The following is a 27490-nucleotide window of genomic DNA, read 5'->3' as shown; positions in this document are numbered from 1 at the left end:
GCTGCAAAAATTATATCGCAAGAATTAACCTAGGGCATCTAAAACCGCAGACTCCACTCTTTGAAATGATCCTAAGTAAACTTTCTTCTGACATTTATTTCGTTCAACATTGCGAAAAAGGATCCAAAATTAACGAACGGTATCACTGAGACCGAAGGAGACAGCAATTCCAAATTGCAGTGTCGGAACCAGTTACCACGAGCCGACTTTATTGGCCGGTATTAGTTTCACAGTTGCAATTGCAAATTGCGTGCCATCCGACCGTGTTATCGTCCCGTTACATTCATACATTAATAACCGTATTGCCCATAACCAACAGGCCGAGTAACGTCTTCGGATTCGGTCGAACGATTCGCCGTGAAAAGCTTCCCGTATCCGAAGAGATATGCAATTTAGTTTGAAACTCGAGTGTAAGTTGGATCGCGTTTAATTTACATAGCATTAGTCCGTAGAAAAATTTATTGCGATCTCTACAAATCCAGAAAGTTCAAATATAATTAAGAAGGAAGTAGTTACATTTGTCTGTACTATCACAAGAAAAAATTTTTTTGAAAAGAAGCAATCCATGGTGTCAAAGAAGAAACTTTGTCCTTTACAATGAACTAATTCAGACTGTCGTGCAATTTTTTATTACAAAGTTATAGTATTTTAAAAATCATAGAATTTCACATAAGGCCACCGCTATTCTGTGGCACACTTCGCTCAAACTGCTCTAAAATTGCAGGAAAAATCGTAAAACAATGTTTTTCATCTCATTAAAACGGGGAGACCCCGCCCTTTAAAACAACTTAATTATGATTAGTTAAAAAAATTCTTTACCCTCTGCACAGTTCTCTGAATTTCAAAAGTGTCAAACCTAAAGATATTGTTACTAAAATTGCGATTGTTAACAGCTCGACAATGATATTAAAAAAAATCTCGATGTCTGAAAAACATATTTTTCGCTCTATAAAACTTATGAAAACTGTCGCTCCGCTCTATAGAACTTTGAATATCGTCAAAGTTGTATTTTCGCTGCTCTCCTACACTGTCGTGTTAGAAATACTCATAAATTAGCAATGAACTTAAAAGCCGCATCGAGATAATTTACGCTGATAATTCCATGTTCAGTTCCAGGCGACGAAACAAAAGGATTTCGACGTCCGCGGAGACTCGAATTTTAATTAGCCCCGCCCACCGTGTTACTATCCCCGAGATCCTAATTGAATTCGAACACAAAGGCTGTCTTGAAGCGATTCGTTTCGCATCGTTGAAAGGTCAATGGAAATCGTAAACTTATTGTTTTCGGTGTCTCTCTCCGTGGGAAGACAGAGGCTACGATCTTCTCGCCGCTCGCCCCTCCCCATCAATTACGATTCTCCTCGCAAAGAAGTCGAAATAAACGCGAAATATGCCAGCGTTCCGTGAAGGTATCCGCAAACATGGTCGAGTGTGTACCCGCGTGGTAAACGGCGCGATTTAAATAACGTCGTTACGTCCGCGTGTTTGCCCGGCCGTGTAGCCGGTCACCTGCATCAACAGAAAAGCTGCGGGTAATTTTTAATTTTAATAATTAGCGGCCAAACAGCTTAATTTGCCGCTCCCGCTCGCTGAAATTAAATCATCGAGTCACCGTAAAACTACATTACAGTGGCACATGGTTAAATTTACACGATCTATTGTGATTCAATCCCGGTCACGATAAACAAATTATATTTCCAGTCTCGTCTTCGTCTGACCTTGATAATTATTACGCCAATAGATAGCTGAGATTCTCCCGAGTAAAATGAGTCCAAACACGATATAAATCGGTCTACTTTTACCGAAAAGCACATTATTATACAGTGTGTGTCACATAACTCGTGAACCAGGGCTGAAATTAAACTATTCGATCTTGGAAGCCTGGAAAGGTCTCTGTAAACAACTCCCACTCATCCTTGAAATCGTTTATTTAAAAATACTTCACATATAAGCATAATTGAGAAGTTATTAGAATTCTGCAAGTCACTTGACACACCCTGTATATAACTATTTCGTTAAACTTATCAGATATACGCCGTGTTTGGGCTCATTTTAATCGCGACAATCTCAGCTATCCATTGGTGCTAATATTGCAAAGATAGGACGATAATTAGTGAATAACCGAGCAATGAGTTATGGGAAGAGGAGATTCCAAAGGCCATTCGGCACCACTGCGCGACGTTACCGGCGCGGCAACCTGTTTAGCCGATCTCCCCAGCGATCGCAGCCATATTGATCACCGGCCGGGCCGGCGTTGCCTTGTCTGCAAACAAGCAGCGATAATTCTTATCTGCAGAATGCATTTCATCCGGCGAGCACCGTATCCCTGTCACGAGATTAAGTCGGAGCCTTAACTGATTCCCCGTCGGAAACATCTGGCCCCGCCTTATTGCGACGGGGGTTCGATCGATCAAGGCCACTTTCCTCTCGTTGCAACCTCGTGCCTCGAGATCCTTGTCGCTGGAATAATTTTTTTTCGTACCGGCGGCCAGGCGACGGTCAGAGATTGGAAATTAATTGCAGGAGGTCGCGCGCGGCAGGACCGCGCGTGTCCATTACCGCGCTCGCGCATCGCCGGAAAATTCTGATTACAGGGCCGGGATTTCCCACGGGCCGGCTCGCGCGCCGCTTGGGGAACGTTCGCGCGTGCTTCTGCCCGGGGAATTTCTTAACAAAGAACGAGTCTGCTTCGATTTTCGATCGTCCCGAGGCGGCCGGCTGTTTCCTGTCGCTCCGCTGATCCCCAAAGACTCTTTATCTGCCGTGCAGCCACTGTAAGACTTTACCAAGTGCCTGGAACGAAATTCCTACTTGTACGAACAAATTTAGGCCTCTCCTAACACCGCTAAACCTAACAAAACGGTCAAACGCGCTCGTCGAATAGGACCACTCAAGAAGAAACCAAATACCAAATCGCTACTCCTACCACGAGGGACAACGACACGCTCTATTTCTTCCATCCTGAACAATCACGAATTATGGAAAAATTCGAAAATTTTCTTCCTATCGTGGCACAACGCTCAGAATTTTTTCAGAATTTTCAGTCGCAAAATCAATTTTTTAAAAAAATCTTGAAACTCCGATATAAAGTCAGCCTGTCCAAGTTACTCTATGTTCTTATTTGTTTAATAGATAGTAATTTGTTATTTGTTGGGATAATTAAAGGAACTCTGCTACTTGTATTTTAGTAGATATAATTTAGTAACTCGCGTACAACGTGGTCGTCGGTCATCGCTAGACTGTTCGCTTCTCACACACACATACACGCACTCCGAAAGTCATTCCTTTTCCTAGTTACACTCAGTCATACCAATCTCGATGTTAGAATTACCCATTCATACTTGACATTATTTTTAATCGTAATATTTATTTTTTTAATTGTAACACTTACAATAATATAATAAATTGTTGTAATAATTATAAATATAATTGATATAATGAGTATTTAATACAGATATGCTCGACGAAAGAGGGTGTTAATGGTGTAAGTCGTTCGCCGTCGTCGTTTTCAATGGTATCCTTGCAGGAACAATGTTTTTAATGGTCTAAACGAAAATCAATTTGGTCGCATTCGACCATCTCGTTCAGCTGTACCCTGCGGCCTAGATCATACCTCGTTTCAATTTCCATTGAATTATGCCGGAGCTAAGCCGCGTCGGACTGCTTCGAGCCGGATCCATTGATCTCGGCGTGTTTCGTGTAACCGAGGGGATTGTTTCACAAAAATTCATCGCGAACGATAAAGCCCATCGGTGTAGATGAATATTGGCAAGCTGTCAGGACTGTTGAACGGTTATTATCAACGCGGTCCCTCGGCCGAAAGCGATCGGCGTCGACGTGAGGGATCAGAGAAAATGTTTGTACGAGACCGTTTCATGGTAACCCGTTTAAACCGGCCTGTTACAGAGGACGAGCACGAACCTATGGGGCGAGTGGATGGGCGTGATGCACGGGGACGAGGTGGAATACGTGTTCGGCCATCCCCTGAACACCTCCTTGACCTACAGTGACAAGGAACGGGACCTGTCCCTGAGGATGATCATGTCCTTCTCGAAATTTGCCTACACAGGGTAAGTTCCCGCAAACTGAATTTTCAAACGACGATTCCCAAAATCTTCTCTTCTACCTAGATTAAGTCTCAGTTCACGTTTTCTGGGTCGCTTCGACCCAGTGTATTTAAAGCCTAATCTAATTGCAGCCTAATCTAATCTAATGCAGTTTCGGCATGTTGATTAAATAAAGTGGAGTATCTGTAAAAATGTAAAATAAAATTTCTGATTATAAAAGAGGCCTTCAATTTTTTGTATAATGTAAAATAAAATTTAATATTTTTCTGATCTATAAAAATTTATTGAGAAAAATATTAAAACTTGGTTTACAGTTTTCAAGACAATATAATATTGTTTTCATATATAATAATAACTATAGCTACAAGAAAGGCGCATTAAATAACATAAAAATTAAAAGCCTCTATTCTTATGATTTTAAGTTTTGCCTTATTTATTTTGCCTTATATATTTCATAATACTATATTCACTATAGTATAATATTATAATATGTGCAATATTATATTCTCTATAATATATATATGTATATATAACAATATGAAATGCAATTGATGTAAAGTAAGAGATTTCTACAGTTGCGAGAACATCCCGTCGTCCGACGGTTGACACGAGAATAAATCGAAAAGTTCATCGAATTCGGAAGCTTTGCGACCGCGAAGAAGATCGGAACGATTGTTAAAAATAGCCAACCGGCTGGAAGAACGTGGCAAAGTGGGGAAGACGCTGTCGGTGAGGACAGTAAGGAAAAATTGCTCCGGATTGTCGGCTGTCGATTCCGGCACGGTTATTTAAAAGCCGGTTCCTCTCACCGGTCGCTTAAAATTGCATTTCATATTCACGTCCGTCCTCGTTTGAGATGTAACTCGGTTGAACGAGGAGCTTCCTCGAGGACCGCTGGGGGAGGAGGTCGGAGCGGCGAGAGGATAGCGAGCAACAAATTTGACTTGCATGGGGAGGGAGCGCGCGGCTCGTAGCGGCCCATGGCGCCGGCAGCCATTACTCCGTCCCCTGGCCACCTCGTTACTTTCCGCCAAGATATTAAACCATTTACATTGCTCCACCGGTTAATTACACGCTCATTCCGCGGGCCTGTAGTGAACAACGCTATCTCCGATGATTTTAACGCGTTGCATATTAATTCGACTCCATTATTCGCGATTAAAGTCTGTGTCGACCATTTTGAACGGCGCGCAGGGCCGGCGGCTGACTGGATCGGTGGCCCTCGGAAATCCGCGATCCCGTTAAAAAGAACGCGTGAAACCGTCCGCTGCGGGTTCGGAAATAACTGCGGTGTGCTCCATACGAGACCGCCGTAAATAATTCCGCGGGCATGGCTGCCGAATCACGCCAGTCAGCCGAGAAGTCGGACAGCCGTGTTAATTCGAGAAAGTGGCGCAGTGTATTTGACGACAACAATTAAATATGAACGACACGCATTTCCCTCGCGCGGCTTTTCAATCTGGGTTAACGGGAATTATTTAACGGCGCCAATACAAACGGACTCGACGCCACCACGGTTCGCCGGCCGTTCGTCGCTCGCGGTCCTGTCTTTTCAGCACGCTCGAGTGCCACCGTCCTTCGAATATCAATTAAATCTCCTCCACGGTTTTTCTTCTTTCTTTCCTTTAACGACCGTTCGCTGTCGATCGTACCGACCTCCGACCTTTCCCGATATGGTCGCCGGCCTGTCACTCGAGAGGACGCGAACGACTTCCGGCGTTGATCCGCTGCTGTAATCGCGACGCGCCGCGAGGGAAAAAAAGGACAAAGCCGGTATCGACGATTAATAATCGGCGAACGGAAAATTGCCGTTGAAATATTCAAACAGCTGGACGAGCCACTCCTGATAATTAATAAACGGTCGGGCGGGGGAGTGCGGCGCGGGCGGAGTTTGTTAGCACGTTGTTAATAATTTTAAACGAGCCTAGTCAACCGGCCCCCGTGTCCCCGGTCGCGTTACTCGGATTAATTATCGGCTAACAAATCGGTTGCCCGCGCTGGCTCGCTCGGGAGATTCAATTAAAATCCGCCGCGCGCTCTCTATCAATCATTATCGCTATGCGACTACGTAATCGCGCAAAATTTTTACCGGGAAATACGCGTCGCTGGCCGGCGAAATGGTACATCGACGTCCTCGCGCCGTTTCCCGCTATTTTATGCTCCTCCGGCGACGTTTACTGCGCGATAAATAAAACCGTCGTCTACATCTGGCCCCTCTGCGATTATGTTCCAGCAAACCGACGACCGAGGAGTCCGAGTGGCCGCCATATTCAAGGGATCAGCCGCAGTATTTTATTTTCGACGCGGAGAAGAACGGGCTGAGCAAAGGACCGCGTACCACGTCCTGCGCGTTCTGGAACGAGTTCCTGCCCAGGCTGAAGGGCGTGCTAGGTAGCTACTAATTCGTTCTGGAATTTCCCCGACGGTCTCCTTGTTAGCGGAGATTCTCCAGGAAACCGGGACAGCTGTCCTCCTCGTGCAACAATTTAATATTGTCCTACGACCTGCCTCCAAGAAAATTGAAATGCCTTCCCATTAAGCACGCCGTTTCAAGACAAAGAGAAACGGGGAGGGAATTTAAAGATCAGCCAGGACCGTGCTCCTTGGCCTGGCCGGGGGCCAGGTACTGTGGCGAAACCACTCTGGATTCGTTTACGGCTGATGGTAGATAAATTCACTGATAGGGCTGGCAATGAGTCCGAGGGGCGCACTAGGGACTGCGCGGATACCTAAGACCCCAGCGTAGACGGTCCAAGTGCTTGCCGGAATTCAAAGACTGATAGATATAGCTCTGGGTTTATTTAATAGTTAATTTTTGGTATATATATAATATATATAGGATGGGTTACCAGGAAGCGGAAATAAGTGACGCGCTTTAACGGGAAACGGAATTTAATAACGAACAAATATAACAATAATGAATAGAGATTAAGAAAAGTCGTGTGACGCGCTCGACGATGCGGCTAGGACTGTCTTTTTTCCGTCTCGATCGTTTGGGCCTCGCCCTTCCGATCTTCATCTTTTCCATAACGCAACATATTCAATAGCACACGCACATGCACACATCCACTCACTCTCTGCATACGCTTCTGTCACGCTCAGTCGCTTGCTACCGTTCTCATTTCCACATGTATATTATTCTGATATTTACAGTAAAGTTTCTCCAAGTGTCCCTCAGCTTCTAAACTAAAATGGGTAATCTGTCGAGAGAAGATACGATTATTCGATCCTTGCGGCTCGTAGTTATAATTGTTGATTATAGTTATTATAGTTATTGAGAATCGGCGACTATAAAAACTAGCCACGAGGTTCGAATGATCGCGTCTCCTTTTCCCAAATTGTCCATTTTCGTTTGAACAAACTAAGGGACAATTGCAGGAAGAATTTACCGTATTTGGTATGTAAGCGATTTGTTAACCTTCCGTCTACTGTGCTGGAATCGTAATGAGCTAAAGGATGGTAGACGGCAAATATGATTAGTAGAATATTAGCGTAAGTTAGAAGTGACTACAGCACAGAAGGCAGCGCTTCAGTACGGTCAAGGACTACGAGACTAATTCAGCCAGAATTCAGAGACTGATAGAAACTTCTCTAAGTTAATTTGATACTTCATTTTAGTATTTGGTATTTATTTGGCACGTAAATGATTTGTCTAGGTCAATTTGATATTCAATTCTGGTATTTGGTATTTATTTGGTATGTAAATGATTTGTCTAGAATAATTTGTTATTTCATTTTAGTAGTTGGTATTTATTTGGTATGTAAATGATTTGTCTAGGTTAATTTGATATTTAATTCTAGTATTGGTATTTATTTGATATGTAAATGATTTGTATAGGTTAATTTGATATATAATTCTGGCATTTGGTATTTATTTGGTACGTAAATGATTTGTCAACCAACCATCTACTGTGCCGGAGTCACGGCGAGCAAGAGCAGAGAATACCGCAAATATGATTAATAAAATATTAGCGTCAGTTCGAAGAGACTCCGACACGGAAGACCGCGCTTTAATAGTCAGAGGGTAGAAGACTATTGAGATAACCTAGGACTCGCACCAACAATCCAAAAGCTCGCCACAATTCAAAGACTGATAGATATAACTTTTAATGAATTTAATTATATTAATATATAAATGATTTATTAACCCTTCATCTACTGTACTAGAGTCATATTGAGCAAAACGGTGGAAGACCTGAAATATGATTAGTAAAATATTAACATGAGTTATAAGGACGCACAAGAAGTGTATTAAGAACTATAACACTACCTAGGGCTAGTAATAATGATCATAGTCCTAATTAAAGTCCAAATTATGATGAAAATCGTTCTGGGGCTATTTAGAGCTAATGGTAGCTATGTACAATGATAGGGCTGAAGATAGGACTCTTTGAGGATGTTACTAGGGATTACATTGATACCTAAGACTGATAGAAATAAGCCTAGATTAATATAGTATGTTGTATTGAGAACTATAAAACCACCTAAGGCTGACAACAATAATCCTAGTCTTAGCTAGTCCAAATTATGATAAAAATTGTCCTAAATTAATTTACAATCTACGTTATCTAAATGCAGAGACAGAGATAGGGTGCTGTGAGAGTGTTACTAGGAACCATAAGATTTGATTAGGATTAGCACCAATGGTCTTTGGCCTAGTCAAAGTCCAAACAGCGGTAGCAATCGTCTTAAATGAATGCTTATACTGCCGTACAAAATTACACATTTAGACACTCGCCCATTGTGATAGAAATACGAATTATATTATCGCTACAACCTTCTCTTACCCGATTGACTTAAAACAATACTTACAAACGCCAAAGGATATTCAACACGTACGTGTACAGTAAAAATTCTTATTAACCACAAGAACAGACAAATCATTTATTCCTGAACCATTGACCCTTTGCACTCGATTGGTGACTCTGAGGCACCACTAAAATTATTCCGTCACCTTCTAAAATAATGTTTATAGTAACAAAGTTTAATTTTAGAAAAATTGTTAAACATAAAACTGTTACTATGAATCACAAGAGTTAATTTGGTATATATAATATAATATACACTTGGTCGCTTAAAATGGAAATACTGTACAGCAGAAAAATTATTTCAGATTTTCAATTAAAATCGCCTCGAGTGCAAAGGGTTAACATCAAAATGCATAATAATTTAAAAAAAAACGATCACTCCATAATATTAAATTCATAACAATGTGCCTCGTAAATTTGGACTTCGCAGCATTCGAGCCATTTTACATATAAATGAATGCTACAACATTCACATTCAGGAACATATTAGCACGCGTGCCTTTGTTAAAACCGATGATAGCTAAAATAACATCAGTACAGAGCGTCCTTGCGCTATGTCATCCTGAAGAGAACGGATACAGAGACAGGTCACCGAAGTCTCGGTCCCGGTCCCGGTCGGTCTAATAACGCTGACCACTGTCCCCATAAATGTTCGGGACACCCGTTACGTTCGCGGGTAGCTCCAGATTTCAGTTCCAGGCTCGGTCTCTCGAATCTCAGTGTCCCGATCGCAACCGTGACGGACCGTCGATAAATAATTCAAGTCCCAGCGATCGATATCGACCAGATTGGCCGTGTACCCCCGGCGAGGTTTCCGTGTTTCATTATCCTCGGCGGTCGCGTGACGGGTGAACCCCTTTCGCCGCCCCCGGGCCGGTCCTGTAATTCCACGGTTCTGTTTATTCGAGATCCGTCGCGGATTAAACCTATTGTTCGGTCGGATCGAGACGCGTGGGCGGACCGTTGCGACCGCGTTCCATGGAAAAATGATTTCCGATCCCTGTCCCAGCCTCCGGGACGGTCTCCAGCGCCGGGCTGCCAAGCGGAATTCGGGTCAGGGTTAGAGAGGATCGATCGGAATCGGAGGGCCGAGGGGAGCCTTGAAATGAAATTTTTAGGAAGAACGCGGTCGATCCTCGCTCCATGGGAAGTGGCCTAACCCGTTCCTAGGCCAGACCGCAGGAGACCACCCTGACCACCCTCCCGGGCCACCGTGACCCGCATGCTTCGCGACTCGCGATGCCCCCGGAGCCCGTGGATAGTCGCCGTTTTTCGGAATCTCCTTGCGGCTTGAGACCGGCTCTCGCGATTCGCCGGGATACACCGGCTCCGAGCGATTACGGTCGCGAGCGATCGGGGTTCGCACAACTCAGGGGCGGTTTAATATACGGTTGAACGTTCCGGCAGAACGGGCCCGGTCATTAGAATGCTCGCTGGTTCCCAGCCCCGCTTTTAATTAACGGGACACTTAATTCACCTTTTAATCGGATCGTAACTGCCTGCTACCGGTTCCCTGTAATAACTACCCCCCACGTGATTCAGCATATACTTCACTGACGAGCCGGGAAAATTTTTATTACCATTACTGCCACGAACGTTTCCTGAAGTTTTCTTTCATCGTCCTCCGTTCCTCGTTGCACTCCGCATGGGGGAAGCGATACCGCGCGATAAAAGAATTATCACGGTGTTCCTTGGACGGCGATGAATATCTCTGCGGAATAGAGCGTTTCTTCGCCGCTCTGCTTTTATGAGAAAAATTATTGAGCAGCGGTGATGAAGCTTCGTTGTGAATTTGAGAATTTGACGGAAATGGTCATTAGTACATTTTTGCCTAGTAAGGAAATAAAATTCTTTTCAAGGAATCCAATAGGTTGTGTTAAAGTGCGCGCTTTGCTATTTAAAATGCGGTAATATGGATCGTCATGTGATCTTTTTTTACGTAGTTATAGTACTTTGAAGATGGGGGTTTTTGACTAAAATAATTTGTTGGTTATTGTCAGATTATGGAAGAGCTTGTGTTAGACTGCTGATTTAAAGTACCATAGAAACGTACAAAGAAATCGTAAGACAATCGTTTTTAGCTCATTGTAAAGAGGAAGCTTCGCTGTTTAAAACAATGTAAGTCTTGTTAGCCAAAAGAATTCCACGAGTTCTCCACCCGTCTCCGACTTTGAAAAGTGTTAGAAAATGCAAATTGTCCCGTCACAATAAATTGTTCGCTAAAATTGCATTCATTAACAAATCGGAAATAGTATCAGAAAAAAATCTTAGCTAGTTGAAAAGCGCTTTTCTCGCACTTTAATTTGATTTCAGACCCAATCTTCCAACATTTATATTTACGAAGTTACAGACCTAGAATAATGACAATATTTTCGAAAACTGGACGTCCATTCTTCTGGATAAAAAATTTCACGTTGTTCCATAGATATCGTTGAACGCGTGCGTGAAACTTAGCATTCTCCCTCCGCTTGATTTTCACGGTAAAGATTGCGAAGCAGCCGCTGGAAGGTTTTATAGAATCGCGGTAAATCGGGATCGCGTGATTCGGCTATCACCGTCCGCCCTTGCTTAATTGCTTCTCCGGGCCCGACGGATTGTCGCAATTTTACACGAGATCGCCTGTAATGGCCGCCAACCTGTTAATCACCCGGGAAGTGATCAACGACGATATTAATAAGGCTGAGAGGGGAGATTCGTTTTTTTTCGCGCTCACAACCGGCGACGCACGTGAGCAAATTACGCTGTTCAAAAATATGATAGCGGCGGAAGAGATTGGATAAAAATTGACCAACTTCGACTGACTATAACTCCTTGAAACAGCATCGTAGAAGGACGACTATATCCTCAAATTAAAGCATGAGATCTCTACTTTAAAAATCTATCTCTCGATTTTAAATTGAAGTCACCATAATCACTGTAACCCTTTAAAACCATGAGCATATATTCTTACTATATGACTAACATATACGGTAACAATGTACGGGTCACTTTGAAGTGCTTTAACATTGTAAAAAAAATCGCAGCTATGATTTTTTTCCTGTGAAATTAAAGGGGCAGGATCAAATTTTATTTTACTATAAACGGTATCGCAGGAAAGAATATTACAAAGTCCACGAATTTCGTCGAACTTGGCACTTTTTAACGTACAATAACATACATGGCTCCATATTTATGGTTACTGTGGGAAAGATATATCATCAATTTTAAAATTGGGAAACAGTGTGCTATAGTCGAGGTTGTTAATCCTAGTTGTTAACAGTCGAGATTTCAAGCTTTAATTTAAACAAAGACTCGTTATCCTGGAATCATTTTTCGCGGAGTTATCGTCAGTTAAAATTGGACATTTTCCGCCGCAAATTGTTCCATGCTATTTGCCCAGCCGGTTCGAAACACGGCTCTGAAATCGCGTGATTAGGCAACGGGGCGGCTCGTTATCCTTCGGGCTATTTTTTCCCCTCGTTCTTCGGATTCCTTCGAATTCCTCCCGCGTCCTTTGGTCACAAAGGCGTGCCCTGCTCCTTATTCTTGGCTGTTTTCGGGGGTTCATCAACCGTCAAAGGGAATGCGAAATCAGGCGGCGGTGGATCCGAGACGTTCCAGCGTCTCGGTTAGACGAATCCAGTCGTGGCAGTTAATTAATCCTCTACACTGAGATTTAATTGGTGTACCTTCAGACTCGGGAATTAGGTAATCGCGGAAAAACCAACCCCTGGGACCGGAAGGTTAAATCAGTTCTGAAGTCTAATCAGTTAAGGAGCTCTAGGATTGTTTAATTCTTCAACAGAAACCAATGATTCTCAGTCAGTGCTATTTTAACTCGAAATACGAAATAGTTTTTCTGAACTAAATTTTTTATTTCTATTTTACGTAAGTAATATGATTTCATTTAATATATTTGTGTTAAATAATGTTTTATATAGCTATGTAATTTTATATTTTCAATTAATTATTTATTCTACACGCTCAATATACAATATTCTTTATTTTTAACCTTAGGGTCGTCACTCGACTGCAAAGGGTTAATTCTGTAGCTAGAGGGTTAAATGACAACAATTAAAACATTGCTTTCATGTCGCAAGTGCGATAGGTATCTTGGAACATGTTGAGTAATGCAAGTACGGGCTGTGTCAGCGACAATTGCGTTGACAACAGTGCGATCAAGCAAGTATAGCGTGCTTGATTTTAGAACGCGACGTTGACCATTCAGCTGCTATGGGTTCTTCGATAATACTGAACCTTTGTCAGGGTGATTAAGTAATTCAAAATTGTAAATAAATGGTCTAGAGTTTATTAGAGTTCAAAATACTGCAAAAGAGTGGTTCCAAGATCTCAGAATAATCAATTCTGAAGTATAAACATGGATGAAAAGTAGTCTAGCCCTTGCACAGGTAATTAATTTACAATCCTGTACACATAATTAACTTACAGCCCTGTACAGACAATTAATTCACAAGCCTGCACAGACTACCAATCAGTCTCGAGGTAAAATAAACTGCTGTCTGATGATATTCAACAATCTTGAAAAAATAGAATCAATCTTGAAACTCCTTACGGAATACATAAATAAAATCGTGAAAGAAATTTCCTGAATTCTATAATATCAAAATTAAAATAGATAAATAAATAGATAGATTTTTAATCTTCTTAAGATCAGAATTGTCTTAGAAGTCTGTGAATCATGTAACCATTCAGAAACAAAATAGTCTGATGAATAGTTGAAGTTTGAAATCTTTGAGAACCAAAATAATTCGAAAAGTAGTCGAACCCTGAAACTTTTCCGAATTAAAATAGTTCGACAAGTTATTGAATTCTGAAACTTCTCTGGATCAGAATAGTTGAGAATAGTTGGTCAAGTAGACAAGTAATTAAATCATGAAGCTTTTCAGAATAATTTCAGAAAAACTTATCAGAATAATTCGAAAAATTAACAAATCCTGAAACTATTTGGAAATAGATTAATTCGAAAATTATTAGGATGGTGCATATGAAATGTCGAATGTTTAAGTAAATATATAAAACCGTATATCTTTTTCCAAAAGCTGTTGATTTAATCAAAATATGCCCGGTTTGCTTTACCACACCATTTCCAATGAGATTTCAATACGGAAATGCCTGTCTTAAACAAATTCTGATCTTTCGAATTAATAAACTCTGATATGGAATATTTCAGACTGTCTTCATTTATATACTGTTTAACCCGTAAAAACTGTCCTAAATGTTTATAATAGTGAAATTCGGTGTTGGCGAAAGATCTATATTTTGTAAAATTTTATATTTCACTTCATTTGATTTCGCTTTACTTCATTTGATTCGAAAGATTCCATAATATAGTTTATTGATCCGAAAAATCAGAATTTCTTGAAGGCAAACATCTATGAATTAAACTCGCGTTGGAAAAAGTGTATTGAAACAAATTGGGTACATTTTGATTAAATCAATGGCTTTTGAAGAAGGATATGCAGTTCTATGTACTCACTTAAAAATCCGATATTTCATATGCACCAACCTAATAGTTAAATTCTGGAACTTTTTAGAATCAGGATAGTTTTACAAGTTGTTGAATCCTGAAGCTATTTGAAATCAGAATGATTCAAGAAATAGTCGATTTGTAAAACTTCTGAAGAACAGAATAGTTCGAAAATTAGTTGAATCCTGAAGCTATTTAAAATCAGAATAGATCGGAAGGTAGTTGAATCCTGAAGCCATTCACAATCAGAATAATTCAAGAACTAATTGAATCCTGCAACTATTCACAGTCAGAACAATTCGAAAGACAATTAAATCCTGAAACTATTTAATATCAGAACAATTCGAAAATTACTTGAACTTTGAAACCTTTCGTGACTAGAATAGCCTGAAAAATAATACAATCCTGAAACATATCCTAATGAAACTACCCCAAACAATAACCAGAACCCAGAGGCCTCGAGTAACAAGACCTGCTCGAAAACTAGCGATCGAAGTCGTACGGAAATTGAACAAGCGAAACACTGTGTTGCAGACCCAGCCCCGGAGGCGTGCAACAGCGCGGTGGCGATAGTATCTGCCTCGAGGGAGCTGCGGAACTCCCTGGTGATCACGGCCCTGTCGTCGATCCTGGTTCTCTCCAGAGTGATCTAAGCCATCGGAGGGAGACCGGCCCGTATCGATCAACCCTTTCTGACAGCCGACAATCCGTTCGTTCGAACAGCCGCGCACGGGAATCAGGGGTTCGTTGACGGTCCGAGGTCTGGAGAAGCGGTCGCCAGCCGTTCAATTATTGCCGAACACCGTCGGAGTGCTTTCGGAGGAGGACACCCTACGTCGGGGCTCGTCACCGGCTCTTTCCACACCCAGTCCTCTCACACCCTCGCCCCCCCCTGTATCGACGCAGCCCCGCGGACACGCCATCAGCCGAGAGAGCCCCAATCGACCCTGCCGCAGCTGCACAGGGAAACCGGAAGAAGAGTCGCCGCGCGACGAACGAGAGCGTCGCCGTTCTCGAGTCGAGCGGCCGTCGCGTCGACCGGTTGAAAAATTGTCGGCGTTTCGGTGCCGAGCACGGAGCCAATTAAATTCTCCTGTGTCTCGGAAGACGTGAACCGTCTCTCTCCTCTGTCCCGCGGGATTTCCATTTCCGGTCCGTGGCGCGATCGACACGGGGCACAGCGGGACAGGTTAACGAGTTCCTCGAAGAAGTGACACCTCGATTCCGGGGCTACATCGATTCGACGAGACGGCCGCGAGGCCTCGATACTCTCCCTTGTTTACGAGCAAACACGCCGCTGACTCGAAGTAGATCGATCCCGGCGATCGCAGGAGGGAAACCGGCGCGACGCGACCAGCCTCGTCAGGGGTTAGGCGAAGACGATCGATGCTCGACGATAGGAAAAAGCGGGCCTAAACGGACGTCCGTCCTCGCGCAAACAACTCGGCTCTCCTAACCACCTGTTCGCGGAATCGATGGCTCGCGACAGAAGATTCATTAGCGGAACGCAACAAGTGCGCCGTTCTACATAAGACCCGGAGGGGGGGGGGGGGGGGGTGGGGCCGGCGACGGGGGATCCAGGATCGCTTGGATCGCGTCCAGGAACACCGGCGCCTGATTTTTCAGCCGTGGTTGCCAAGCAACTCGGCCTCGAGGTCCGTGGAAACGCGCGGACGAGCCGGGGTAGGGACGGGACAGCTGGCTGGGGGAGGCCCCCAAGGACCCTGGGAGATCATCTTCCGCGCTACCGGCAGCTACGGGCGGCACGGCTCTATTGAAAATTGAAGACGGCAGCCGGGGGAGTCCTCTGTTTGATCACGCTGCCGGGAAAATGGGTCGAGGAAGCGGCGCGCCGGGGAACAGCCCCCGTCCGGCCGATTTCCAAGCCGACCAAGAGGATCTTGCGAGTGTTTGATCGCCGGACAAAGTATTATCGGCCGCCAGTTCCCGGGAAAGATCAACTCGGGAAACGGTGGGAGGAAACCGGTAAAACGATTCGGGGACTCGAAAATTCAACGGGTTAAGTGCAGACCGGTGTCCCGATGCGTCTCGAGCACATCTACGGGCCGGGTACAGCGCCAGTCGCTCGCCCGGAAAGGAAAGGCCGTGGGAGGAGGCGTCGCGCACTGGCGCCGTTCCGACAAATACCGGTAAAAAGCGTCGACCGAACTGTTCGAACAAATTCTTGCTGCCTTAGATTCGGGGTTACAAGCGGCACGAATCGGTCGTAACGATTGGCGAATTTCGGGCGAATTAACCGCTTGGTGTACCATTTTCTGCGTTGTTGCAATGATATAGTATGATATAATACGATATAATATTGTTTAATATTGTAGAATATGATACTATATAATATTTTATAATATAATATAATTCTGTATAGCATTGCATAACATAACATCATACGATACAATAATAATACTGTACAGTATTGTGTAATATAGCAGAGTATATTATAATATCACACTATGTAATATTATATAATACAATATAGTATTATATAATACAATACTTTTTCCATTAGAATAATTTCATAGAAAATGAAGAAAATTTATATTTATTCTGTTTGCCAACACTTACTTAAATTCTTGAATACTGGTGACAAAATGATATTTATTGCGACTCGTCGAAGTACATCAAATGGTTAAGGATTGTTTTACAACTGTTCAACTTCGAACGATGACACAGAGTTTAAACGATTTATTTAGTGGTTTACTTTGAAATGGATCTGTAGAGAAAGCTTGACTCAATTTATTAAATTAAAGAAATTTTGAAATACTAATTTCATATAATAATTGTAACATTAACGTTATGCTATCGGAGGTGACCTGTCGTTACACGATACAATTGAGCCTCTTGGCAAGTGGTATTCAGTTTCTTAGCATCTCGAAAATCGAATTAAAATCTAATAAATAATATTTCACGAGAAATTTCGGAACAGACTGTAGCTTTATTCTAGAAAATCAAGCGAAGTTGTAGTAATTATGACAACGTTGCTTACAACGTCGAATATCTCGTAAAATGAATGTATTTAATCAAATTGAAATTGAAATATTAGGTTGTAAACGTTAACATAAAATATTACCATAAATATATGTATACATACAAATTTGAAATACTAACTAGAACCAGTAGACCTAACAACTATTCCTACAATTTTTCATACGATTCTCGACTTGTCAACTACGACTCTCAAGTTCCATTTACCTATCAGCAAATTCTTAACTATAAATTACGAACTGTCAAAGATAATAAAATAACGTATCAATCACGAAGCAATTTTTTATTTATACAAGCATACAAGAAATCGTTTAAATCTGTTAAATCGGATTCGAAGTTGCGGCACAGAGTTAAATAAATTTTACTGCGTGCCCCGCTGTCGAGGCAAGAGGAGAGAAGTAAATCGTAAAACTCGCAGAATTCGGGAACCGGGTTTTGCTACGTGTCGGCGCCGCTGTGCGACAGGAGGCGACTGGATCGTGTCAGTTTCCCAAGGAATTCACGGTCCGCTTGTTTCTCGCGCCCTCCCCAGCCAGCGAATAAATAGACTGCGGATCTTTGTGCGCCCGGGCCGGGAGGAGGCTCCCAAAAACGTCGCAGTCTCGAGGTCCCGATCGAATTTAATACGGTCGCGTAATCTTTCTTGAAAACCATCGCCCCCTCCCGGCCGGATCCACCCCCCCCCCCCCCACTGTTCCGCTTTCGCGGGGAGAACTGCAGGGAAATAGGACGCCTCACAAACATCCGCAGCCCGGAAGCAGATTTCTCGGCTCGGTTCACCGGAAACGGGTCCATTTTGCCGCGCCGAGAGCCTCGGATCGCTGCGGTTTCCTCGGCTCCCACTGTTCCGCGTCCGATCTCCATCGAAAGATATTGTTCCTCGTGGAGATCTCTCGCTGATCAACGTTCGGAGCCGCGGACGCGACGACGCACAGTGTAACGATCATCGGTCGACAAAAATCGAGAGATCGCAGCTCGATTTTTAGCGGATTCATTTGATTATGTAGAGGGTCGTGGTTACTAACCGATTAGTTTAGTTAATTTCGTAGGAGTATTTATTGGAATATTTATTTTTAGGATATTATGGTACGTGAGTGTTCTGTTGTTTAATTATTGTATTATTTAGGTACGTTATTGTTTGGAACTTGTATGCAACTTTTACGTAATAATTAAGTTTTCGGTGGAGGGAGACGATAAAGATGAATTTCAAGTGAGGGAGGCTTTGTTATTGTATATTTTTCTTTTCGTTTCCGTTTTAATATTTTGTTAACGTCGCGTCGTCTGCTTTGGTTTTTATTATGTTAGAGAATTTAGGTTAAAACGAAGCGATGCTTGATTATGGTCTATAATGAACATTAAATGTATCGGGCAATGAAATTGGCTGTGTATATTGCTTTATAATACTGACAAGATTCAGTTTATTGGGATCATACTGACGAGATTCAATTTATTGGGATAATACTGACAAGATTCAATTTATTGGCATAATACTGTGACAAGATTCAATTCATTTAGATCTGTATGGTTTTTATTATAGCATTTCAGTTTCTAATTTTCTTATAAAGTAATGCAATTATTTTTCAAAATTCTTCGCTTGTCATATTATTTTTCATTTTTTACAAAAATCCATGGACTGCAAAAGAAATTAATAAAAATTACCACTAAGTCGACTTTAACGAATTCGTAAAATGTCAGTTACTAGTTTTACAATAAAATAATCCAATTCTTGTTAAAAGTACTTCAATTAACATGGATAGGATCCATCAATTTCAAAAAAAGATCCATTTTCAAAGAAAATCAATAAAAACCGCCCTAAAAACGAAGGCAGCGTCTTCAACAGATTAATAAAATCTCAATTACTAATTTTTCAATAAAATAGTCCTATTTTCATTCAAAATTCTTAAATTTACATAATATTTGCTATTTCTTACGTAGATCCATGAATTTCCAAAAAGATTCAATCTCAAAACAAATCAATCAAACCCACCTCAAAATCAAAGAAAGCGACATTAACAAATTAATAAAATCTCAATTGGCAATGTTCCAATAAAATACTTCTCTTTTCGACCGACATACTTCAATTCGCACTGTGCGTCGTCTCGGAGCTCGATAAATGAACAAATCAGCGACCACTGTATGCGAAAAATCGATGCGCAAAGATCCGCAGTTCGCGACAACGCGATCACTTGGCGATTGTCATACGTTCTTCGACGGAGACCTAACCGGTGATGAGCACCCTAGAGCGAAGTTTTCTCGGTGGGCGCAAGGTGAACCGGGTCAGCAAAGACGAGGTGGAATGACGGGAGGCACTCAGGGGGTGAATCGACGTCGATCAATCATATTCTTTTTTTTTTCTTCTTCTCAAACGGACCAGGAACGGGCATGACGGCGGGGGCGCACTTTTGATCTGGACTTGGACGATGATGGGCACAGATACCATGACAATACCGTCGGTAAAGTATAGTTATACTTGTCTACTGTCGTGTCGTTCGCTTCTGAAGCGGATCAATTAAATTACTAGGAAAATCACTTAAAAGGGACAAAAAAAACAGAAAAAACTATCGGGGGGGGGGGGGGGGGGGGGGAGGTGGCGTGAACGTTACCACGTGGACGAGAACGTCCATGTTTTCATGGTGGATGAGAGTTCGTTGACGGAGTGAGAGAGAAAGAGAGTGAAAGAGAGTGAAAGAGAGCGAGTCCAGGTCAAATTCGATCGGTGCAATCTTTCATTCCTCGGATTTCTGTTCGTCTTCTCGCTTTCGTTCGGCAACGAGAAAACAAAAGCCGACAACATTCTCTGCGAAATAAAAAAAAAGAAGAGAGAGGAGAGTGACGAGCATTGGACCACGAGAGGGCGGGATGAAATAATTTTGTCGCTCGGCTGCGGTGTTGTTTTTTTTTTTTCTGCTGCCGCTTCTTTTTTCTTTCTATTTTCGTTTTGACCATTCGCTTCTTTCTCGCTCCCCGGGTATCCGGGGCGGAAAACTTGATGCACCGGGTGAAACGGAGCGAAAGTGGGGTCCAGTGTGGCGGAGGGAGAAGGAGGAGGAGGGGGAGGGTTTTTTTCGGTTCGGTCGCGCCGCTGCCAGAGATATCGCGGGACGACGCGAGGAAAAAGGACAGGGAAAAAAGGTACACGGCACCTCGTGAATTAATCGTGAACACGTTACAAAGAGGACAACAACAAGCAAAAAAAAAAATGGAAAAACAAAATAGACACTTAAGGGATGATACCGTTAAGCGCTGTAAATATATACGTATACGTACTCGCACGTGTGTATGTATGTATACATACGAGAATACGCGGCGCCGTTGCGCGCGAGGCCGCCGGGAGATAGTCGCGGTCTCTGTTTCTGCGTTCGCGTTTTGCATTAACCAACCGCGCTGGAGACGCGTCGACGTCGCCGCAACGGCTTGCTCACGTCGGAAGAAGAACGCGGAGAGGCGAGACGGAAACGATCCGAAGCTATTTCGAAATATTTTTGCCAAATGGAGAGACGGCGGAGACGAAAGAAAAATTGTGACGACAGAGATGGAAACGAAAAACTCGGAGAAACGTAATTTCCTTCCTTTCATCGCCGATCACAGAACACGCGAAATGTTATGAAAAAATATCTTTTCACAGAAAGAATATTCTTCTTTCAATTCTTCCCTTGGAAAGCACCATTTTATTTAGCGGATCCAGCATTTCTTAATTATCATGTTTCATTCCGCGAGAAAGCAGGTACGGCAAAACAGCAAAGCATATTCTTTCCACAATTCTTTACGTAAAAATCTCTTTGTATTTAGTGGATCTTGCTGTTCTTAATTATCATGCTTCATTCCGCGAGAAAGTAGATACGGCAGAAAACGAGCAATATCCTTTTTATATAATTTTTTTATGTAAAAGTAAAAATATCGTTTTATTTAACGGATGTTGCGGTTTTTAACTGTCGTGTTTCATTCTGCGTGAAAACGGGTATGATGATAATCGAGTATTTATCCTTTAATTTTCTTGGCACCATGCAGAGGTTAACGACAGTTACAAGCGGCGGAGATCGATAACAATTGAACCGGAATCGACCTTTTAATCTTCGACTCGGTGATCTTTCGAACCGTTGATAATTTAACAGCGACACCGGGAAGTTTTTCTATTTTTTTTCAGTAGTATAAATCAACGATAATGCAGCCGCGGCTCCGAATGAATAATAGACCGGCGGTGAGTCTAAATTAAACGCGGCAGAATCTCCTTACCGAAATAGCACGCCGACACATCCGACTCGTCTTGAAGTTTGAGAACGATTTAAAAAAAGGCTTAAAATCGACTGGGCAGTATTGTGAGACGACGTTGCCTGAACGGGGACACGAAAATCCATTTAAACGGAAGCTAAATGCGTCTTGGACCTTTCAGGAATTTAATTTCGTGGCGGCAGAATTATTACTGGTCGAATTCTAATATTAGTCCCCGGTGGTACAGATCAACGAGCTATAATTCAGTCTGGTCTGTTATCTCAATATTAGACACGGTGACACTTTAAATTAACGCTAATGAAATTGAATCAGTGCTTCGTACTAAATATCATTGCAATTTTCAGCCACTTCATCCGTAAAAAGGATTTCTGTCGTTACATGTCATAAACCGTCTTGAAATATGCTGCACAACTTTATTAACCCCTTGCACTATAACAACGAGTCAGACTTGCGTTAATTTTTCGTGCAAGATCTCCTAAATATGAATATTATTCGTTTCTTTTAAATCGAAGTAAAATTAAATTCTTCTTTTATCAGAGTCTAGAAACGGATGTAAATAAAAATAATAGAAGGAACACAATTATCTGGTCTTATTAAAGAATATATTAAGGACAAATAATTACTAATCAACGCAGCGTGAAAAGAGTCGTAGTGAAAGGGGTTAACCAATCGACTGTCACAGAAACATCCACAAAAATCACAAGAAATCAGAACGAATTGTTTTATACTGCAACAATAAAAACGATGAGAATCATCGTAGAAATTACATCCGACACTCTTGAATTTCCTAGACGCAAAACAATTTTATAATTTATTCATATATTATAATATATATTTCAATAAACGATTTCTCCTTTACTGAAAAGTTCTCATTTTAGTCAAGGTAATTATACATTAAATAAAAATACATCTAACGCACAAAGTTAATTAAAATCCATAAAATAATTATTGAAATGTGCTAAAACACTATAATAAACAATAGACTATAGCTGAATAGAATACACCAAAAACTGAGCACGGAAGTTTGCCAAACAAATTTCGTCGCCCACCGACGTGACAGTCGAAAAGTTGATAAACAAAACGTTCGAGATCATTCTGTTCAGACAGAATCGGTATAGAGTTTCGGCAGGTTTGCGGATCCTTTTCCAGCGCAGTTGGTTAATACCCCGCAACGAATCGCGCGGGGCGGTCGGCTATTCAACGGGTTCTCGCGAGCCGTTTCTCTATTGTTTAAATAAGGCATTATCGGAGCGCGGCAGAACGCGGCGGGATTTTCCGTTTCGACGGTTTATTCTTTTGCCGGGGAAACGGGGGAGAGGATTAAAATGGGTGGGTAGGGGGCTGGATTACGCTAAGCGAAAGAATCCGGGGTTCTCGCGCGCAACAGCCTGACAAGTACACCAGCTGTATATCTAATTACGTGTGCCGTCAGGTGACGTAGAACGTAAGACAATTAAGGCACCCGTGTAATTTTCTTCCGTGAACTTAGGTTCACAGACACACAGACACAGCGACGTTTTAGAGTGCGAGACAGAGAGTACCAATTAAGATAGATTTACCGTACTAAGGGCAGCACGGCGATCGAAAGATCGCCGCCGCGAACAAGTGATCCGTGATCGCTCCCCGCGGGACAGCGGCCTCCACTATTCCGCTCGAAAGGAAACCATCGAATTTCCTGGATCGACCGCAGTATCGGCGAGCCGAAAAAAAGAGACTACGACGCGGCTGCGGAAAATTTTCCGCGGCGCCGAAATGCCCGACTCTGCCCTGGAAAGCCGTTTATCGCGTCCCAAATTGTCGCCGCGTTGGCGCAAGATTTTTGGCATTGTAACGTCGTCGATGGGGGGAGGGTTGCAGTGTGCGTTTACCTTTGAAAAATCGACATCGCCGGATTCCTTTGTTTCTTAACACGTTTTGCACGCAGTGAAGTTCGCGGAAAAGTGAATCCCGAGCAACTTTTGTTCCCAACGATTCTTTGACGCGCGACTCTTCGCGGCTAAAAATACTTTTGCATCGACCTATTTTCAACGGACGTGCCGCTGCTTTGGCGTAAATAAAGGGTAAATTATTCGAGAAGCGACTCGGAGGTTTGGGGGTGTGATTGTTTCAAGGTTTGATCATACGTTGGTTAAATATGGAGAGTAAGCTACGGATTGAAATAAAGAAAATACAGAAAACGCAGAAGTATGAAGACTTTCGAAGAGTATGAAAATAATGTCGCGTTATTTTTGAGGGTCTTGTAGAAAATGGTGGTACTTAGGGAGATTTGCAAAATTCCATTTTCATAGAATTTGTTAAAATTGTTATACTCTTACAATTTGTTTTATAGAAACGCGTTTTTCACTTCTTGACGTACCATTTTCTTTACTGTGATTATAAATTTTTCAACTGCGATAATTCTTTAGAAGAAATAGCATATTTTTATTCCGTGCATTTTAATTGAATACTTAAATATTATTGGGAAGAATTCGAATTTTATTACAATTTAAAAAAATAGAATGACATTCATACTTAATAAGTTATTACCAGTAATTTTCATCACGAGTTTTACTCGTTGTTATTCCTGTAATATGGTAAATACGTTCCAGAAACTTATTAAAAGTAAACACTTGTTTTAATTCCATATAAGCAACTTATTCAGGAATTTTTATTAAAAATATAAATATACCTATAACACAAAACGAAAAAGGAAGATAAAGAATGTTATTTTCATTCAATGTAACCTCAATTTAATAAATTTCTTTTTTATCACTGCTCAGTACAATAAAACGAAAACGTTTTCTCGGTTGAACAATAGCACCATGACTTTGTTAATATTTTTAAACATTTAGATTTTTTGCTTTTTAAAACTCTGTAATTTTGGTTTGTCTGCTGGTTCCTACAAGATCATTATAGATTCCATGATAGAAAGATAGAGACAATCAAGCATCTTCCTTTTGAATTTTCATGTTCTTTCAACGGAAAAGAAGCCATTCTACCCGCCATTATTTTATAGTAATTTAATTTTGAAATATACTAAACAAAAATCATATTACCCAGTACAAATATAATATAATACAAAAGTTCGTGCAATTTTCTTATTGAACTTCAGCGAAACAGTGTTACGGACAGTGGTGTTGTAAAAGATTATACCCAAACACATATTCGTCCGCATGACGAAAATTCGGCATTTCGCAATCACCAATACCCAAATGACAAAAATTCATCATTTGTATATTACGGAAAACATTCGATTTTTATTCTTTCAATTCTAAATAAATGAAACTCTAGCTTTTACCAAGCAGAAACAATTTTATCCAAAGACAGTACAACTATAACCATCACTGAAAAATATACGATTTTAAACAAGTTACGTTATTTTTATATAGACCACATCATTTCTACAAACAGTAAAAAAAAAATGCCGGCATTTTCTGAACGGCGGTGCCAAGAATTACCTGACGAATATTTCAATATTTATAAATAATTTATTCCAACTTGTTACCTCCAACGACGACTGCTTAGCCCAATGAGTATCACTATGAACACTCCTTTCGCTTTGAACGCCATCGCGCGCTTAATTCCCCAAAGCGGCGAATACTTTGAACTCGGAACGGTCGAAGCGCGAACGCGTAAAAATGGCGACGATGGACGGGTCTCCGGCGAGCGGAGCCCGGCGGTAAAAACGCGGTTGAAAATCGAGCGGCAGCGTCGAGCTGTCAAAGGTGGAAAAGCTGTGTCCGGTTCCCTGCTCGCCGATCGACACGAGGCGGATCCCGACTGAGCAAGGGGGATTTGCTTGGCCTAACCGCGACCGACCTTGACCTGTCTCTGTGCCGGCCGAATTAATCGGACCTAAACCCGGTCGGAGTTCGCGCGGGAAGGGGCTCGAACACGTGCAACAAGTTCCGCAGCGAGCTCTGACCGGCTTCTGAAAGAAAGTTTGTCTCTGAAAGCCGCGTGGGAGTCGGGGACCCGCGATCCTCCGGCTTTCGAACAGCTGAGGACGCCGAAAAACAAACTGGAAAGTGCGGGAGAGAGAGAGAGAGAGAGAGAGAGGAGAGGCGCGCTTAACGAAGGGAACCGGGAAACGGCTTTGCTGTCTCGCGAGGAACGCCGCGGCGAAACATGAATCTTCCATTTCGTACATATCACCTATATAAATATATCATACAGCTGGAGAGCTCGAGTACTATACCGAGTGAATGCGTGAGCGACTGCTGAGTGTGAGAGTGTGACAGTGCGAGAGATAGAGAGAGAGAGAGAAAGAGAGAGAGGAGACGTGTTCTTTTCGCGAATGGACCGTGATCGAGTGTGACTAGTGCGTGCACACGAAAGCGAGAACAAAGCGCGGGAAAAGAGAATAAGGATTTGGTATTTTGATTAAAACGAGAGAGAGAGAGAGAGAGAGAGAGAGAGTGCGCAAGAGAGAGACAGAGCGCAAAAGAGGGAGAGAGTGAACATATTTTCTACGGGAGTGTGATAGCTGCGTTGGCTCTAGACTATCGTCCGTTGTCGCAGACTTCGCGATCCGCGCCACGAAATCGCTCCACTTTAGGTCCAATAGTAGTGCAGGTCAACCATGACCGAGCCTCAGCTTGGATTCGATGGTGATTGACATCTGAATTGTCTGCAAAGCAGGTTCGATTCGAAGACCCGACTGGAAAGTTGATTTTAAGAAGTGATTTCAAGTTGACAGTAGTATGAGTCAACCATTAGGTCCAATTAATTTTAGTAACGGCTACAGATGTCTCGAAGCTTGTAGAATTGTAATTTAAACGTGACGGAATTATCTCCGATTGAATTGCAATTTTATGCGGCATCTTACCGAGACCTATTATCGGCAGTAGTACAAGTCAACGATACCACAGCCGCGAAAGAAAAAAGTATTTTAAACAAAAGTAAAGATGTCTTGGACTGCGTGAAATTTTAATTTTGTGATGACAGAATGATTGCTGGTCGAAATGTAATTTTGAAAGCACCTCACGCAGGTCTAACGACAGTTACCAGTGATATAGGTCGACGATAATTGAACCAGAGATGGGATTTTAATTTCGGACTTGGTGTCATTTTAAATTGGTTGTATTAAAGCTGTACTTATGCTAACCTTTCAAGATTTATCGAAATAATTGTGATTCGGAAACGGTAGAATGGAAAGATAGAATTTGTCAGTAGTACGAATCAACAATTATTCAATCAGAACTGGAAATTTAATTCTAGACTTGCTGTAATCTTATATTAGCTATGTTAAAGCTGTATCTATGCTTCAGCTTCAAAATTCATCGAATTAACTGTGATTTCAGAACGACGGAGTGGATGATTTAAATTTTTGAGTAGTACGAGTCAACGGTAACTGAATCAAGAGTGTAATAACAATTATAGACTTTGAGGTATTTTAAATTGCATAGATTAAACCGTACCTATGCATCGGTTGCAATACTTATCGAAATAACTATGATTCGAGAACGACAGAGTGAAATGTTTTAATTTGTCAGGAGTACAAGTCGACGATAATTCTACCAGAGCCGAAATTTCAATTTTAGATTTCCGAGTACTTTAAAATGCTCATATTGGGCTACGTTTACGCTTCGGTTTAATAATTTATTGAAATAACTATGGCCGGAGAACGGTAGAGTGAAAAATTTAGATTTGTCAGTATTACGAGTCAACGATAATTAAATCAGTGCTAAGAATAAATTACAAACCATTCGACATTTGATTTAAACCTCGTACGAGCTAATTCTAGAAATAGCGCATCCAAGTCTTGGCTTGTATTCCGAGGACAATTTAACATGGCCTAAAATCGAATCGGCAGTAGCGTAGGTCGACGATATCGTACTCGAAACGGAAAACGAGGATGTATGGGTACGGAGAGCAGAGAAAAATATTAAACCGGCGCGGAGATAGTCGCCTGGAAGATACAGGGAAAAGGCTAGTTC

The 27490-nt window shown here is 41.9% G+C and overlaps 1 protein-coding gene across 1 annotated transcript in view; it reads left to right on the top strand.

Annotated features, from left to right (window-relative positions):
• Ache-2 (acetylcholinesterase 2) overlaps positions 1 to 15888 on the top strand; it is a 171891-nt gene extending 156003 nt beyond the window's left edge. Inside the window, exons 4-6 of the mRNA XM_078187922.1 lie at positions 3907 to 4070; positions 6301 to 6458; positions 14877 to 15888. Of these exons, the coding sequence (XP_078044048.1) occupies positions 3907 to 4070; positions 6301 to 6458; positions 14877 to 14995 (441 nt within the window). The 3' untranslated portion in view covers positions 14996 to 15888. The remainder of the gene's footprint in view (positions 1 to 3906; positions 4071 to 6300; positions 6459 to 14876) is intronic.
• The last annotated feature ends 11602 nt before the right edge of the window (positions 15889 to 27490 follow it).

This window comes from Augochlora pura, chromosome 7 (assembly GCF_028453695.1).
Source record: "Augochlora pura isolate Apur16 chromosome 7, APUR_v2.2.1, whole genome shotgun sequence".
NCBI classification, from domain to species: domain Eukaryota; kingdom Metazoa; phylum Arthropoda; class Insecta; order Hymenoptera; family Halictidae; genus Augochlora; species Augochlora pura.
The sequence above is the reverse complement of the archived record's forward strand: the minus strand, read 5'-3'. Positions and strand labels throughout refer to the sequence as shown.